Here is a 17,902-nt window from a genome sequence, read left to right on the forward strand (position 1 = left end):
AAAAAAAGGAGGAAAGTAAAAAGAAAGAAGGAAGAAAAACAGGAAACAAAAAGGAAGAAAAAAAGGGGGAGAAAGAGAAGAAATAAGGAAGAAAGGAGGAAAAAAGAAGATAAATGAAGAAAGAAAGAAAAAAGCAAGTAGTAAGAAAGAAGGAAAAAGTAAGGAAGAAATAAGGAAGAAAAAAGGTGGAAAGAAGGATGAAAGATGAAGGAAAGAAGGAAGAAAAAAGGAAAAAAGAAAGAAGTTAGAAATAAAGAAGATGAAATATGAAATGAAGAAGGAAGATTGAAGTAAGAAAGAAGAAAGGTGACATTCACGATTCCATTAAACCGGAAACTTATACGGTAAAAAAACAAGCAATGCCGCTGAATAGGGTTTCTTACCCCATTCCCGGCCTAACATGCGTACGACTGCATTATTTAATTGATATTTATGACAAGGAGCAACTTTTCCTGAATTTTGTGGGCCGTGTAATTCTCGCTCAACTTTTCAAAAGGTCCTAAGTAACATTTTTTTCATGAATTAATTTGAATAGCGCAATCAACAGAACAACATGAAAGCTTTTGATTGCAATATTCAAATTAATTCATGAAAAAAATGTTACTTAGGTCCTTTTGAAAAGTTAAGCGAGAATTCTGCTGTGGGGTTCACGTTTGTTGGAAAAATACCTATTCTTGCTAAACATCGATTGAAAAAGCTTTTATTTGATTTAAATTAACAAGGTGCAGCACTCATTTCAGTCTCATCGAATGGCTTTTCCGGCATACCCAAAATCTCATCGGCATACGCAATATTTTACTCATTCTCTCAGCATCTTACTCTCATTCTCTCTCCGGGACGGTAGGAAATGCGATGTAAACAAAAATATGCGCCTTCCACGACAACGTGATGCCAGATGGTATTATTCATAATAATTTTTATTTGTTTAAGAAGATATCAAAATTCATCCCAAACACTTAAATAAATATTTATTTCACTTTTTGAAATCGAGATAATCATAAATAATATGACAGCGTCAACGTATTAGACAGTTTTCCTATTAACGATGAAGGATTATTTTCATACTAAAAAAAGGCTCCTGGCCTTTTGGCAGCACTGTGCGGCTGCCGAGGTGATTTTTTGTTCGGTTTGAGGATGCATTTTAAAATGTATTCTAATATGTTTAAATAAGTTCTAGTGAAACTAACAAATAGGTAGAATTGAAGTGCGTTTGATTAGAATTATGGTGTGGTGATTAACAGCTTCAAGCAATGGTAGTATCCAGCACTGTGACGATTTTCAGGTAGGTGTTTATTCGTGTTTATTCGATGATACCGTTTTGTAAAAGTGGAAAGAATCACTCCGGCTAAGTGGTGTTGTAACGAAGAGCGAAAGTTTGAAATCTACATTTTTAATTTCTATAATTAGACCAATTAGGAGTAAAACAAATTTTTGAAAAATATTGAGTATTGTGCGAGATAAGTAGGAGACCTTTTTATAATTATCAATCATAATCTTACGGCTTCCACACAGTATAAATCATAAGTTTTATGAGCAGTGAGCCTGGAACCGGGTCCATAGGCCCAAGTAGTGATTTACCCTATTCGATGAGCACTGAGCAGCGATAATTTGAATTTAATAAATAATTTGGGTCCTTATGTACCGTACAATGTGTACATATAATCTGGTAAAGCTTCAAATGATTATGAGTATTTGAAATGATGGCACTCATATAACGGCTGAATGCGAAAATCTGCATCGAGGGATTTCAGCAATGATGGCAACTGACGTACTGCATAGTTAAAATTTATTAGTCTAATCAAATCTACCAGTGCCACCAAACTACCGACAGACCTACATATTCCAGAAATTAATTTTATCCTGATCCGACTTGGTGAAATCGTTATGCCTACCTTCTACAAATTCTCTCCAAAGTTTAATTTTATTGAAAGTCCAGGAGTTCTATCAAACCACCGACCAAGGCACTCTAGAGTTGGATTTGTCAGCATCAATAGATCTAAAAGCCAAAGGGTCATTCAATCCACTCCAAAGTAGGGTTCTTCTTGATGCGACTACGTCCGATAATGATCCAACCACCGACCGGTACACTTGAGAGTCGCATTTTATTGGCCTCTAGCGCGTGAATTCCCAAGAAAGTCACACTACTAAATCTTGTTTTTTTTGAGTAGCTTTATTTAATCTTTCGGAAAACCGTTGAAGTTTCTAGAAAAGGGATTTAAAAAAATGTTGTTTCCGTTTAATAATCTTTTTCCTACCTATTGAAACATATGCAGGTTATAGAAGCTTGCGGAATTCATAAAGCAAAACATCATTAAATTCACCACACAAAAAAGGTAGATTTTGAATCTCCTTTCCCTTATCGCGCTGTTTGTTTTGAACATGCAAGAAAGTAAGAGGCGCCCAATAATGGTTTTGCCAAGAACGGTGGGAGTCCTTGCTACGGATCTGAATTACCCAAGCTGTCTAGAGGAGCTTGCTGGATTGCTGTGTAAGGAAATGCTGATCAGAGAAGGGCGAGATATTTGATTGAATCAGCTGTTTGGAATAGTCAGTAGACGGTTTCGACCATCCAGTTCGATCCGATAACGTTCAAACCTTCGACTGATATTATGTACCAGACTTGTTTTTATGACGTCGTCGCTGATAAAGTGTAATCGGGCAAATGACTTCGTCTACCAATCTCGAAGGGTTCCCCAGCTGCCGTCGATGGTTTCACCTTAACGAAGGTGATCTAATCGTTCGTCATGTTTTTTAATGGTGACGTCAAAACAGCGAGCAAAAAATTTAGTTCTACCGTAGCCTCGTTGATAGTGCCGGAGACAAACTTTCTTGACTTTACAATCCTGAATATCTTTCAACAGTAGAAGCAATTCGTTAGGATCTTTGAAGTATTTGCGAACAGCGACAATGCGCCATCAGGAGCTTTGGCATGTCACATGCAAACAATTTAAACCACATTAGCCTTCAGATACTGTCTTTGAAGATGCCAGTGGACACATCAGAAATTGCTCTGCAAATGATGACCTGAAATGCTCTCCAACAGAAAGCTATTTAGGGATTTCAGGCAGCTGGAAATATTGAACCTGTGTGTCTTGTACCAACAGGTCAGACTACGATAAATTGCATTTGTGGGAATATCGCCTTTTAAAAAGTTTGGATAACTCTGAGAAGAGGCTGATGGGCTGCTTTGAAGGAAGATAAAAACATTCATAGGATTGGAATTGTTTTAGTTGTTGTCCAAAATGATGCCAAAAAAACACCAGGGGTTGGAAGTTCACAGCTCGTATCTTAATAAAAATGATTGCTGTGTTGCATTCCGACAGGTCGTGGAAGATAATCTATATTGGATTAAATCTAAAAGAAACATAAGTGCAAAACTTCAATGAATGGTACGCCTTACTCGAAATTGAGTAAAAGAAAATATCGAGTTGAAGAAGTAAAACATTGAATTTAGTTCGAAAAACGATTGCAGTAGCCAGGTTTAAGTTATAAAACACTGGTTAAGAGCGATAGATTACTGGGGCATTAGGTAATTGGCAATTTATTGTCTAGTAGTCAGCCGTTGAACAGCTAATGAAAACCTCACCCACTTCCACTTGTTTCACTAAATAAATTTTAGTGGCATGATTTCATACGACTGACTCATGTTTCCCACGAACCAATTTCGCCAAGTGTAACTAAAAAAGCAACCTGATGCTGGCTTAGTAAATGACTCACATTGTTTTTTTTTATCTGAGGATGACTTCCGGTCAGCACGAACTTGCTACGACATTGCATCCTCCTCGCGTTATCACTATGATAACGAGTGTGGCAATCGATTGCATCTCTTAGGCCCTGATAAGCGCCGTTGATGAACGCTTGATGAAAGTATGCGTGGGCTCTTCAATATGGGCGGTCGTTTCGTTTGGGAATCGACATTCGAAAGATAAGGCGTGACTCCACGACTGATAGCGTTCCCGCGGGGTTTATCTACGGAAGGCAACCAACGAATTCAGTTTATTATCGAGTTGCGCTGTTGAGGGGTTCACTATTTCATTGTATGTCAATTGTTTTTTTGTTGCTAATTTAAACGGACTGTAGAAAGTAAAAGCAAACTAAGTCATCATGGGGGGCTGCGGAGAATGGTTCGAGATGACGCAAAAGAATAAGCCGCAGTCGAATACCCTTTCGGCAGGTGAGTAAAGGAATACATTTTTTTTTTATTTTCTAAATAAAGCTCCGAGAATAGCTCGAGACGACACATTTGAGACATTGAAGAGATGATTTATATGGAAGGTATATAAGGCTTTACTACAGGCTTTGATAAACATTTTAGAATAGCATCGATCCATCCATGAGTTAAGTACTACGAAGAACGTTTCAACTCACTTGGCTTGAAAAGATAACCATTCAGGTCAGAAGATAAGAATTTAGAAGATGAGAGATATTTTGGAAGACATTCACGGAAACACGACATTCAGATGAATATCAAGATTTGAACGTATATGGAAGCAGTAACCAAAATAGCCAGTTACCGCATCTAGATAAAAATCAGTAATTGCACTACACGGTGAAGCTTGTTTACTCATTAGGAGATACTTTTTTGCTATATTTTTCTCTTTGCTGAAAATGTTACCAAATCGGTCAACATTCCAGCAAAGAGAAAGAGATAACAGAGAAAAGTCTGTTAACATTCATTGAACGGAATAACGTACTTTATAGTATGCAATATGGCTTTAGAAAAGGCTGTAGTACAACTATAGCCATTACTGAGTTAGTTGATAGTTTGATATCTGATATCGACTCAAAAAAACACGTAGGCGCTCTGTTTCTCGATTTGAAGAAGGCTTTTGATACATTGAATCATGAAATCTTACTTAAGAAGCTTGATCGTTATGGTATCAGAGGTAGAGCTAATGACTTAATCTGTAGCTATTTACATAATCGTCAGCAGTTCGTATCATTAGATGGTGAAAAAATCTCTTTCAAATTAATCAACACAGGTGTACCACAAGGAAGTAATATTGGACCGTTACTTTTCTTAATTTATGTTAATGATTTATACAAAATTGGTCTGAAAGGAATCCCTAGACATTTTGCAGATGACACTGCTCTTTTTTACCCCAATAGTAATCCCCAAGTTATAATTTCGCATATCAATCACGATTTAGAGAAACTACAAAAATATTTGTCTAGCAACCTGTTATCACTAAATATTGGTAAAACTAAGTACATGATATTCCATTCGTCAAGAAGATCTTTGCCGCAACTAGAGGATCCAATACTTGGGCCTCATAAAATTGAATGTGTCTCAGTTTTCAAATATCTGGGCGTTCATTTGGACAATATTCTTTCTTGGGATGTCCATATAAAACATGTTTGTAATAAAGTATCATCATTGTGTGGAGTTTTAAGACGTGTCAGTAGTTTTGTCCCTCAAAAAATACTTCTACAATTCTATAATGCACATATTCACTCAATATTGAGCTATTTGATTTTGAATTGGGGCCGTGCATGTAAATCGAAACTCAAAAGGTTACAAACTTTACAGAATAGATGCATAAAAACCATATTCAAGCTACCCATACTTTATCCTACAGTGAACCTATATTCGAACCTACCTCATAAAATACTACCACTAATTGGAGTATGTGAACTACGAGCTCTTATGCTTGTTCATGATGTTATCAATAACACAACTATCCATCATAATTTTGTATTACAAACAACTTCACGAATTCATAACACAAGGCGAGTAAATAATCTTGTACAAATTCGAGCAATCTCCAGTTTTGGTCAGAAACGATTTTCAATTATTGGCCCATCAAAGTTTAACAGTCTTCCCCAAGACTTGCAGCGCATAACAAATAGATACACCTTTAAAAATAGTGTCAGGCATTATTTGAAAATAACATTAGTACACTTTTGATATAAATTACCAAGGCAATATATTAACCCTCCAAAGATTCATTTTTGTTTTAATATTTGTATTAAATTAAGTAATGTGTTTTCTTAAAAGGACTAATGTCCACTGAAAACACAATGGCAGTTTTCATGTCCTTTTGCTCCACTGCCCTTATTATTTTTGTTAATTTTAGTTCTCAGCAATTAGTCTAACTGTTAGTTTTTTTGTGTTGCCAATTTGCTGAGAACATAGATGCGTCCATTTCCAGGAGGCTCAATCGTAGAGCCTTTTGGTGTGGGGGAGAGTGGAGGGTCGCATAAAAAAAAAAAAAAAGAAAAAGTATCTGTTAATGAGTAAACGAGTTTCATCGTATACAGAGAGTGATATTCACGAAAAAGGTGGTAGATTATTGCAGAGACATTGGTAGAGCCCACTGATATTATTTTGACACAAAACAACAAGTAGTGAACCTGAAATTACCAGAATTTCTCGAATAACATATGAATTCATTCCAAAGGGGAAATAATGAGATGGATCACAACGGACGATGTACTACGAGCCATAGAATTTAAAATTAGAAGTATGCAATGCCCTGCCATCAATCTTGCTAACATTAACATCTGTACGTTCAATGATCTCCTTTCCAAATTACAATCACATTGATCAGGACGCGGCGAATTTTTCAAAAATTTCCCTTTGAGTCTTTCTAAAGGCAAACAATCTTAGTGAGTTTGATTATTTAATTTTCTGTTTGTATTCCTAATTCCTCATAACACCTTATACTCCCCATTACAGGCATCATGACGCTGATGACCACCGGCATGATCGTCGGTTCCATCATCTTCAACATGGACCTGCCGTTCCAAGCGTGGACGTTTGATCATTCACGGCGCGCCGTTCTTCTGGTATCGATCATCTTCTACGTGGCGGCTGTGGTCGGTACCATAGCCGCCTATTTCTTGGTCAATCGGTTTGAGAAGAAACCAATCTCGGTGAGTTGCACCACCTGAGGACAGTGATCATGATCTACTAACGTTAACCTGTTTCCCCCGCAGCATGTTTATCTTGTGTTGACGGTAGTGGCATGCATCCTCCTCATAGCCAAGCCAGATCATATAGTGGTGGTCGCATTCGCACGCGCACTTTTAGGATTGGCTCACGGTATGGCCTACATGATTGATTTTCGGTACCATCAGTCCTGGAGCAACCTACGGTTGGATGGACCCGAACAGATTCGTCGGCATACTGGGTCTTATATACGGTTTGATGGGTGGGTTTTTGGGTCAGTTTCTGATGTACGAGTCACCCGTGTTTCTCCTGCAGCGAGGACGCGATGCTGATGCAGTGAAAAGCATGATGAAGCTACGCAACGAGTCCACGGAAACATGGGAGATTCGGAACGATCTAACCGAGTTCAAGACCATGCTGGAAGAAGACGAGCAAGGGTCCCAATCCATATTCAAGGATGGAAATATACGACCTTTAGTTTTGGTGTCGCTGTGCAAGGTAGCATCCGTGCTGTCGTTCAACATAGCGGTGAATTTGGTTCGGTTGCAGTTGCTGCATCTGCTTTTTGGATTGACAGACTACAGTTTGGCACCGGTGTTAATTCTCGGGATACGCATCATCATGGGATCAGCCATTCTGTTTGTGATCGACAGATTCGGAAGGAAAGCGACGATGGTTGCGTCAACTGTTGCCAGCGGCGCTATTCTATCAATTCTGGGAATCATTTACCTGGCGAATGATTCTTTCAGCCGTGATGCAGGAATAGCGATCATGCTGGCCTATGAAGTAGTCGCTTCAGCAGGAATGACCTACGTCCCGGACGTGTACTCTTCGGAAGCTTTCGGCACGAAAAAGAAAGCGGCTTCCATCGGGGTTGTGAATACTGTGGAAAATGCGTTGCAGATATTGATTACTTGCATTACTTTTTCATGGGATTTTGTGAGCACGAAACTTTATGGAGGAGTGATGCTGACGTGTGGATTACCAATGGTGGTGCTGGCAGGGGTTTTATTCTGGTTCCTACCGGAGACTGCCAAAATGACAATTCGACAGTCTCGAAACGAGTTTTCCAAACGGGGGGAAATTGTGTTCGGAGGTACTAAGCGGCCAATGAACTATTTGAATGAATAAACGGATTGAATTTGAACAGTTTTTGTTGCATACGATGACATAATTATCCTTGTTCACAAATAATCGCACTGTAAATCAAACCTAAAACACTCAATCCAATAAAATAGAATAGTTCATGGATTCCAATACTAGCTATGCACTTCGTCTTTTTGTATCACTATCGGAAACCATTTTTACCAGGTTATTGTCCAACATTCTGGCTACGTGCCCGGCCCATCGCAGTCGTCTGAGATTCATGGTATGAACGAACCTGTCAAATCCCCTGAAGCTCATATGCAATTATAGCAATTACTTATTCAGAAGAATTATTTAAGCTCTTTTAGTGGAATGTCTTCAACTATCTAAAACGAGTTTAGTACTTTTCATTTAATTCCATCACGTTTCGTTATCGTGACAGATACGTATTTCGACCTCAACTGTTAGGCCGTCTTCAGTGTCTCTTACTTGACTCGATTTTTTGTTACAAAGTACTCTAATGTGCGTTTGTTTTTAATTTCCATTTTCAAGCATCCTAAGAAATTTAGAATTATTTCTCGCGGAATTTTTTAAGGATTTTTTGTGTTTGTTTTAACATATCTTGCGTTTTGTATCATAAATACGCAATAATTCTCTTCATTGATGTTCTGTTCCTATTAATACAGAATGATACTAAAACTAAGGGTATGCGATAACACACTTTTTCCTAACGAAACGAAACGAAACGAAATTTAAAATGTCTATGTTGATTCGGATCGAAACGAAACGAAATATAGATTTCTTCCGAGACTTCGAAACGATACGAAATCAAGGTTCATTTAATTCGAAATTTTTCGAAACGAAACGAAATTTTGATTTTTTTTCCGCGGAATTTTTATTGAATTGGTTTTACATTATGTACGCAATCCTGATTTCACTTTTTCGAATAACTGTTTTGCGACCAAAAGACTTATAATAACTGAAGAGGCAATCTGTGATAAACCGCCACATGCTCGCCACATATACCATTAGCAATACCCCAGCATTTATGCCGCTTTCGAAGGAATTCATCGTGGAGCGTGTGCTCCTAAATCTGATCAATTTTATATCAGTTTTATATGAGTAAGTATATAAAAATAAAGAAATTGTGGTATTTTTCATATACGGATTCAAATTTCGTTTAAGACCTTAGTTCACTTAAGAATTATGTAATTATGCTGAAGTATACTTCATATTGTGTCTTGTCAGCGTGGTTTTGACTTAGTCAAAATTTGAAAAAGAATGCTTTGATTTATTTTTTTATTTAGTTAGATACTTAACTATGCATCCACATCTGCCAGGCGTATACGCAGATATAGAATTGATATTACTAGATCAACATTTGAAAAGGGTGTATCTGCCAAAATTTATTCCTTCTTATTCCTCGTCTACATATATAGCATATATTCGCTCACTACAAGAATACTGTGCACCTTTCTAAAATGCACAAAGATATGTATTTCACAGACCGATAGTCTTATATACAATCAGCTCGATAAACTGAGCTATTGTGTGTGTGTCCTTGGCAGATGAGAACAGCTGTTATGGTCAGTATGTGCTGAAAGCAATAAGTAAAGAATTTTCAGCAATTTTAATTATCTTTCAACCCGTTCTGGATTTTTTTGCAAATTACATGCAAAGATCTAGAAATGCCCACAAATCTGCAATGTTCCTCACATATTGTGCAAATAGTCGAAGAAGAGCTTAATAGCGTTTCTTTACTGTACACATCGTAGTTGCTAATCATGATTGGTCGAGAAACAGCAAATATGCACAGCTCACCAATTAAATAATATTCTTGGGATTCAAAAAAGTTATTCTTATTGTATACTTGCTTCGGAGTTTCCATTTCATGAACAATAACGATGCTGGTCAATAACGGTGCTTATAGTCAATTAATTTAGTATTAGGAGAGGAAAATAAGTTTAACACTCATTGTTTTAAGAGACCGAGGTATGCTCTGCATCTCCGTGAGCGCTACGGAAAAGGAATCGTTGTTTAGTTGAGAAGGTACCCAAGTAACACCGAAAACATCATTATTGACGAAGATCTAGTAATGATGTTGAATAAAGGTCGGGAAAATCAAATAATGTTTAAGGAAAGCTATGGTAAGGTTTTTACAAAACATACAACAATTTGATCAGAGAAGAAATTTCATATTACATTCTCACAACTTGCTGATAACATGTCGATTTTTTACATTTGTTTGTTTTTTTGGATGTTTCGTTTCACATTCTCACAACATAAAACAATATGTCTACATGAAGTTTTTAAGAACAATGTCATAACATGTTCATTTTTTGACATTTGTCTCGTCAGAATATATACCCCAATGATAGAAGTTTAACGTAATTTCATTCAACATCTTTAAAGATCAATGTTATGAACATTCTTCATCAACTCTGTTGTTTATCGACAACTCGTCATATTGTTTTTCTTTTACAGATTCGAGAATTTGTTTACATATCGATTTAAAAATTATGTTTTGGCATAGTTATATTTTTCTTCAATCAATGGCGAATGAATTTGGGAGAAGTAAAATGAAAATTAGCCAATGAAACATGAGCCGCATATAATGTTTCGACCGAGACTTCGAAACAAATTTGATTTATTTATTCAGTTTGTATATGTTTATTAATATTATTAAAATGGTGTTCATCATTTCATGCATGCTTGTTTTCATTCGTTTTTGTATAAAAACTATTTCTTTGAACGTGTTGGTCAGCATTTTTGTTTTGGTATTCAATTTGACAGAACAATGTTGAAAGTCGGTTATTGAAAACATCCTTAGTACTGAAGTTCAGTCTTGTGAATGTGCAATCAAAAACAAGGTTGCGACTGAAAAATGTTAAAAATATCGATAATTTTTGCGCTGTTTGGGTCGTGTGAAAGTAATCAAAGCAGTTTTTCATACCAAAACATAACATACTATATGTTCGGAAGATGTATTTTCAACACTCATACAACAAACCGTGTTACTTGGGTAATTCATGTGAAACCCCTTGGTAAGCGACAAAATATTTATTGTAAACTAAGTTATTTTGAAAACAAGAAGACGAAAACTGTGTTTCAAATCAATCCAACGCAAGATCAATGTGCTTCGTTTAATAATCTTCTACAACACGATCGATTCCGCACTAAATAATTTTGTGCTCTTCGATGCAGACATTAGTTTTATCACTTCGCGTTCTCCCACACTAGCTGGCGTGATCAGCATCAACACGATCGATTGCACACTGGTTAAACAAATTTCTGCTACGCGAGGTAGATTTTTATCACTTCGCGTTCTCCCTGATCAGCTGCCGTCCCATGACAAGCAGCAACACGATCGATTCCGCATTCATATTGTGAAAATAGTAAAAAAAATATCACTAAAATTTAATCACTGAAGACGTTTTATAGAAGCAAACTACTTACGTATTTGTCGACTAAGAATGGGGTTAGTAAGCGGTCATAGAAAAATTAGTATAACCTAAAGTTTTGAAAACAACTTAACGATTTTGTTCAGCGGCGCAGCCAAAATTTTTTGATTATATAAAGAATGAATTAGTCTAAATTTGTTTCGAAATTCCGCGGAATTCCGTTAAATTTCGTTAGAAGCAAGTTTTTTCTAGCGAAATTTTTGTAATTTTACGAAACGAAACGAAATCAAGAAATCAGATTTCGCCATGCTCAAATTCCGCGAAATTCCGCGGAATTTCGTTTCGAACCAGCTGAAACGAAATTTTTCGAAATACCGCATATGCTTAACTAAAACGATTTTTTCGTCTTCGTCTTTAATTGGGATGTAATTTTGCACGTATTTTCGGCACAGCAGACTGACCATTCCCACTGATTTAAAAAAACAATTCGACCCTCGAGTAATCTATAAAAAGGTCGTATGTGTTTTCGAGCAAATTAACTTTAAAAATTGTAACTAGTTCATTGTACGAAATACCTATATGAGAAGGAATTGTAGGGACTAAAAAGGCTCTATTAATGTGAAAATTTAAATATCTCAAAATATTTTTACCACAAAAACTTTGGTCGATGGACATCTAGGCAGGAGCGACCTAAGAAGGAGGGTGAAATAATGAGCTAGGTCTTTAACGGAGCCTGTGGGGTACCTGGGCCCCCTCCACAGTAATTGTCCCTTACCACGTCATGCTGGGCTCTGGCGCGGTGGACCTCTTTTCCCGAGCAACTCGTGGGATCAAAATGGAAAATCTTCTTCAATTAGTGATAGTAGTGTAGGCGACAACCCCTTCGCAAGAGGTGGGTTGTTCAGGTCTCCGCCTAGGAGGTCAGAAGCAATAGTCGGCAGCTCGGTGCGCAGCGCCAGCGTGGGTCACTTAACCATCTCGCAGGCTACGCCGGTAGAGGTTATAGACGGCCCATGGCTTGTGAAGGCGATGAACCGCAAACGCGATGGGCTTTCGGCCTTCGAGGTGGCGACGGAACAGCTGGACGCCATCATCGACTTTGCGTCATCGAAGCATAATATCAGTAAGGACCTCAAGAGGAGCTTACTGAAACTTCGAAAGTCGATGTTGGACGCCAAGCTGGAGAGGGCGGTCGGGACGGCCAAGTCTAAACCCGTGAAATCCGTGGAGTCGAGGTCTACCTAGACTGAGGTCCAAGGATTCGCGGACTCCGGCAAGGTTGAATCGGCCGAGGGCGTTCCAGCGAAGACGGTGGTGCCAAAGTCTACCCAGACTGAGGCTCAAGTATTTGCGGGTACGTCGGGGGTGACTACTCCAACGGAGCAGACACAAAAACGAGGGAGACAGTCTCCAGGGGATGAGCTCCCTGGGGCCGCTCCAAATCGCGGAGGGTTACTACCCCGAACAAGGGTAGTGGGGCTGGGAAGCTGAACCTCAGTCAGGTACCTCCGAAACCGGGGGAGGAAGGACCTGGAAAGGTTCGTCCACTCAGGAAAGACAGTGGTAAGGGGTTACGGCAGGCTGAAAGTTCTCAGCCGCACCAGACCAGGGAAATAGAATGGGATGACGCCTCCTGGACCCTGGTCAAGAACAAGAGGAAACCGAAGACGTCAAGGGCCGAAAAGAAGGCCCAGGCGAATGAGGGTAGCAAGAAGTCTAGAGTAGGCGCCAATCGCTCCAGGGGCGATGCCCTAGTCATCACGGCGGACGAGGCTAAGTACTCGGATGTTTTGAAGGCGATGAGGAGTGACGTCAAGCTCGGTGAACTCGGCGCCGACGTACGTCGAATAAGACGTACCCGGATGGGCGAGATGATACTCGAGCTGAAGCGGGGCGCCTCGCAAAAGGGCGCCGCCTACAAGAAGTTGGCGGAGGAGGTCCTAGGCGAGACGGTCAAGGTGAGGGCACTCACGACGGAGGTGAATCTAAGGGTTAAAGACCTGGACGAGATCACTGAAGTCGAAGAGCTCGTCACGGCACTGCGGCGACAGTGTGAAGTGGAGACGCCCACCGCAGCCGTACGGCTACGGAAAGGTCCGGCAGGGACGCAGGTAGCATTGGTTCGGCTATCTGCAGCGGACGCCTCCAAGGTAGTCAAGTTAGGGAGCGTCAAGGTGGGATGGTCGGTATGCTCTGTGCGCATATACGAGCAACCCGAAGTTTGCTTCAAGTGCCTGGAACCGGGGCACAAGCAATGGGACTGCAAAGGCCCTGACAGAAGCAATCTCTGCCGACGCTGCGGATTGGAGGGACATAAGGCACAATGCTGCACGAACACTCCCAATTGTTTAATTTGTTCCAGCAAAGCTGTGAACAGCAAGCACCCCATGGGGGGTTCGAAGTGCCCGGCGTTTAAGCGTGCTGCAAAATCACAGTGCAGGTAAAGCAGCTAAACCTGAACCACTGTGGTGCAGCCCAGCAAATGCTGTGTCAGACAGTTGCTGAATGGGGGACGGATATCGCCATTAGAGCGGATCCTTACCGGGTACCCGCCAGGAACGGTAATTGGGTCACCGCTAAAATGGCGGCGATATGGACAACGGGGAAATACCCAGTCCAAGAGTTGGTGTCTTCAACACACGAGGGCTTCGTCGTTGCCAAAGTCAACGGAGTCTTCTTCTGCAGCTTCTATGCGCCTCCTCGATGGTCGATCGAGCAGTTCGGTCGAATGCTAGATTGTTTGAAGGCTAACTTGATGGGGCGTAGGCCGGTGGTGATAGCGGGGGACTTCAACGCTTGGGCCGTGGAATGGGGAAGCCGATCCACGAATCAACGGGGCAGATCCTGCTGGAATCACTGGCCATGTTGGATGTGGACTTGGCTAATGTCGGTACCAAAAGTACCTACAGCTGGAACGGGGCCGAGTCGATTATCGACGTTACGTTCTGGAGCCCTGGCCAAACGAGTAGTTCGAACTGGAGGGTAGATGATGGCTACACTCACAGCGACCACCTGGCGGTTCGCTACAGTATCGACTATACGACCAGCATTCAGCGGACGGAAAAAGGGGCGAGACCTAGCCCTCGTATGTGGAAGACATCATACTTCGACGACGAGGTGTTTAAGGAAGCGCTCCGCCGCGAGCACAATACTCTCGGTCTGAGCGGCGAGCAGCTGGTAACAGTACTTTCGCGTGCATGCGATGCCACCATGCCCAGGAAAGTCCACCCTAGGAATGGGAGGCCACCGGCTTACTGGCGGACTCAAGCAGTTGCGAACCTGCGCCGCGCCTGCCTACGGGCACGGAGGCGGATGCAGCGAGCATGTACAGAAGATAAGCGGGTGGAGTTCGTGGCTGCTAGAGCCGCTCCGAAGACTGAGATTAGATCAAGCAAAAAAGCCTGCTTCGAGGGCCTGTGTCAAAGTGCCAACGCGAATCCATGGGGTGACGCCTATAGGGTCGTAATGGCCAAGACAAATGGGGCGATGGCCCCTACAGAGCGGTCTCCAGAGATGCTGGAGAGGATCATCACGGGGTTCTTCCGACGCCATGACCCAAGGCCCTGGCCTCACTTTGTGGAGCTGCGTCTTGGAATTCCCGAGTACCTGTACAAGATTCTCGGGAGCTACTTCCAGAATCGAGTACTGGTATACCACACGGAGGCGGGTCGAAAATGCGTTGACATAACCTCAGGTGTTCCGCAATGTTCCATACTGGGTCCGGTGTTATTGAACGTCATGTACGATGGTGTTTTGAGGTTGAATTTCCCGGTGGGCGATGTAATTATCGGCTTCGCTGACGATATTACGCAGGAGGTCTACAGCGAATCGATCGAAGAGGTGGAGTTGACTGCAGCCTACTCGATCGTAATTGTGGAGGAGTGGATGATTTCCAGGAAGCTCGAACTGGCTCACCACAAGACTGAGGTGGTTGTTGTTAAAAACCGAAAGTCGGAGCAACAAGCGGTGGTAAGGGCAGGCAACTGCGCGGTCACCTCTAAACGCTTCATCAAACACATGATCGACGATGAGCTCACCTTTGGTAGCCACATCAATTACGCCTGCAAGCGTGCCTCCATAGCTATAGTGGCATTGTCCCGGATGATGTCCAATAGCTATGCGGTTTATGCCAGTAAGCGCAAGCTTCTGGCTAGTGTCGCTCTACCCATACTGAGGTATGGGGGCCAGCTTGGGGTACGGCCCTGCGTGTTAACTGCTACAGAACGAAGTTAGAAAGTACGTTTAGGCTCATGTGCCTATAAGAGTTGCGAGCACGTACCGTACCGTGTCGCACGATGCACTTTGCGTCATCACCGGTATGATGCCTATTGATATCGTTATCGGTGAAGACATAGAGTGCTTAGAAATGCGCGGCACGAGAGGCATCCGTAGGACTGTTAGATTGACCTTAATGGTCAAATGGCTGCGTGCGTGGGACAGTTTCACTAAGGGTAGATAGACACATAAATTGATACCGGAGATAGGTACGTGGGTTAAGAGGTGCCATGGGGATATCACTTTCCACCTGACCCAGGTCCTTACAGGCCATGGTTGCTTCAGACAGTATCTACACCGGTTCGGACACTCGGCCTCAGAGGTTGAGGAAAGCGTACGGTGGTACACAAATAGCAGCGATACGACTACCGGTAGACGCTGCCAACAAAATGGTGGAGGTGGGCAAGGTGAAAGTCGGATGGTCTATGTGTCCGTTGAGACTCACCCCTCGAATCACCAAACAGATGGAGCGATGCTTCAAATGTATGGCGTTTTGACACCAGGCACGAAACTGCAGTGGCCCAGACAGATCCGGTCTTTGTAGGAAATGTGGTGGAGAAGGACACGTTGCTAGGGACTGCACGAAGCAACCAAGATGCCTGCTCTGTAAACCGGAGGACGGAAACGACTATATGACGGGTGGCTTCCAATGCCCTGCCTACAAGAAGGGGATGGCGGGTCGAGATTAATGGTTATCATCATCCAGTTAAATCTCAATCATTGCTACACCGCACAGCAGCTGTTGTTGCAGTCGACAACAGAAGCAATGTGCGACGTGGCAATTATTGCTGAGCCGTACCGGATTCCTTCTGACAACGGCAACTGGGTGGCGGATGCTACGAAGATTGCGGCTATCCAAGTGATGGGCAGATTCCCTATCCAAGAGGTGGTAGACAGTTCAAGCGAGAGTTTTGTAATCGCCAAAATTAACGGGATCCTTGTGTGTAGCTGTTACGCACCCCCAAGGTGGACTTTGGAGCAGTATAACCGGATGCTGGACTCACTCACGGAGAAGCTGATCGGCCGAAAACCGGTAATTATCGGACTTTATCGGCGACTTCAATGCTTGGGCAGTAGAATGGGGAAGCAGACTGACTAACGCCAGAGGATATAGTTTGCTGGAGGCGCTGGCAAAGCTGGAAGTAAGATTGGGCAACGAAGGTACCGTTAGTACGTTTCGCAGAGATGGCAGAAAGTCCATCATCGATGTCACGTTCTGCTGTCCGTCGATGGCGAGGAACATGAACTGGAGAATTTGTGAAGAATATACCCGTAGCGATCACCAGGCGATCCGATATAGTGTTGGAACACGAACGTAGTCGTGTATCAACGTAGAGGAGACTCCAGAACACGTGGTATTCGACTGCCCGAGATTTGCAGAGGCACGTAGAAGAATGGCTGCCATAAGGGCGTACAACATCGCAAAGCGAATGTGCCGCAATGGAGGTATGTGGAATGCGATGATGCAAGTACTGTCAGAACTGCAGTGTCGATGGAGAAGGGACCAGCAAATAAACATCGGTTCTGAGGGAATGACAGCGCAGTGAGCAGTGTTTGGTCTCGGGTCGTCGGGGCGCCGATGAACCGAAAGTCTTCTGCCAACCGGAATCGTTGGACCGACCTCGGCACTCGAACCGCCAAACTGCTAAAGCAAGAAGAAAGAAGAAGAAAGCGCTTCGGCTATGTAGGACACCGTCAGTGCGGACGTTATCCACCAGTGAAACTGTCGGATACCCTCTGCAACTAGAAGAGGACGTCGGCGAAATGCGTGAAAGCGTCCCCTGTGACAGCCGCCAGTAGTTGGGGCACCATCAGTACGGAAGTTTCCTTCACCGGAACTGGTGGACCACCATCGATGCCAGCCGGCGAACTAGCCTAAGCTAGGGGCCGGAATTTTAGTAGAAGTGCATGAGCACAGCCTCCACCCCCCCCCCTTTCACCCCAAAATAGACGCAGCATCCCGTGGTCCCGGGGGAATCGAGGCAAGGAGGATAAAGGACCCGGATAACACCTTTTGTATTTCCGAGAGGCACATTTTTAGCTGGTCGGGCAGGAGCAGGAGATAATCTCTGCACTTGGATACTAATGTAAACTGTTATTATTTGATAAAGTGATATCATAGGTCACTAATCTTCCATATCTCCAAAACATGGGTCCAGTACTTATTGTCATCCTTAAAAGTTAATCACGCTGGTCTTACGAAGATTAAAGCATACCCTTGTTCATCTATGGCATAAAAGAAATTTTA

The 17,902-nt window shown here is 42.2% G+C and overlaps 1 protein-coding gene across 1 annotated transcript; it reads left to right on the forward strand.

Moving 5' to 3' along the window:
• The first annotated feature begins 3,964 nt into the window (after nucleotides 1–3,964).
• Nucleotides 3,965–8,023, forward strand: LOC134223555 (uncharacterized). Its single transcript, XM_062702729.1, is given in 4 exon segments — nucleotides 3,965–4,174; nucleotides 6,680–6,876; nucleotides 6,940–7,058; nucleotides 7,060–8,023. Coding segments are annotated over 4 exon segments (1,350 nt in total). The 5' UTR covers nucleotides 3,965–4,104.
• The last annotated feature ends 9,879 nt before the right edge of the window (nucleotides 8,024–17,902 follow it).

The sequence above is a fragment of the Armigeres subalbatus genome, chromosome 3 (genome assembly GCF_024139115.2).
Source record: "Armigeres subalbatus isolate Guangzhou_Male chromosome 3, GZ_Asu_2, whole genome shotgun sequence".
Taxonomy (NCBI): domain Eukaryota; kingdom Metazoa; phylum Arthropoda; class Insecta; order Diptera; family Culicidae; genus Armigeres; species Armigeres subalbatus.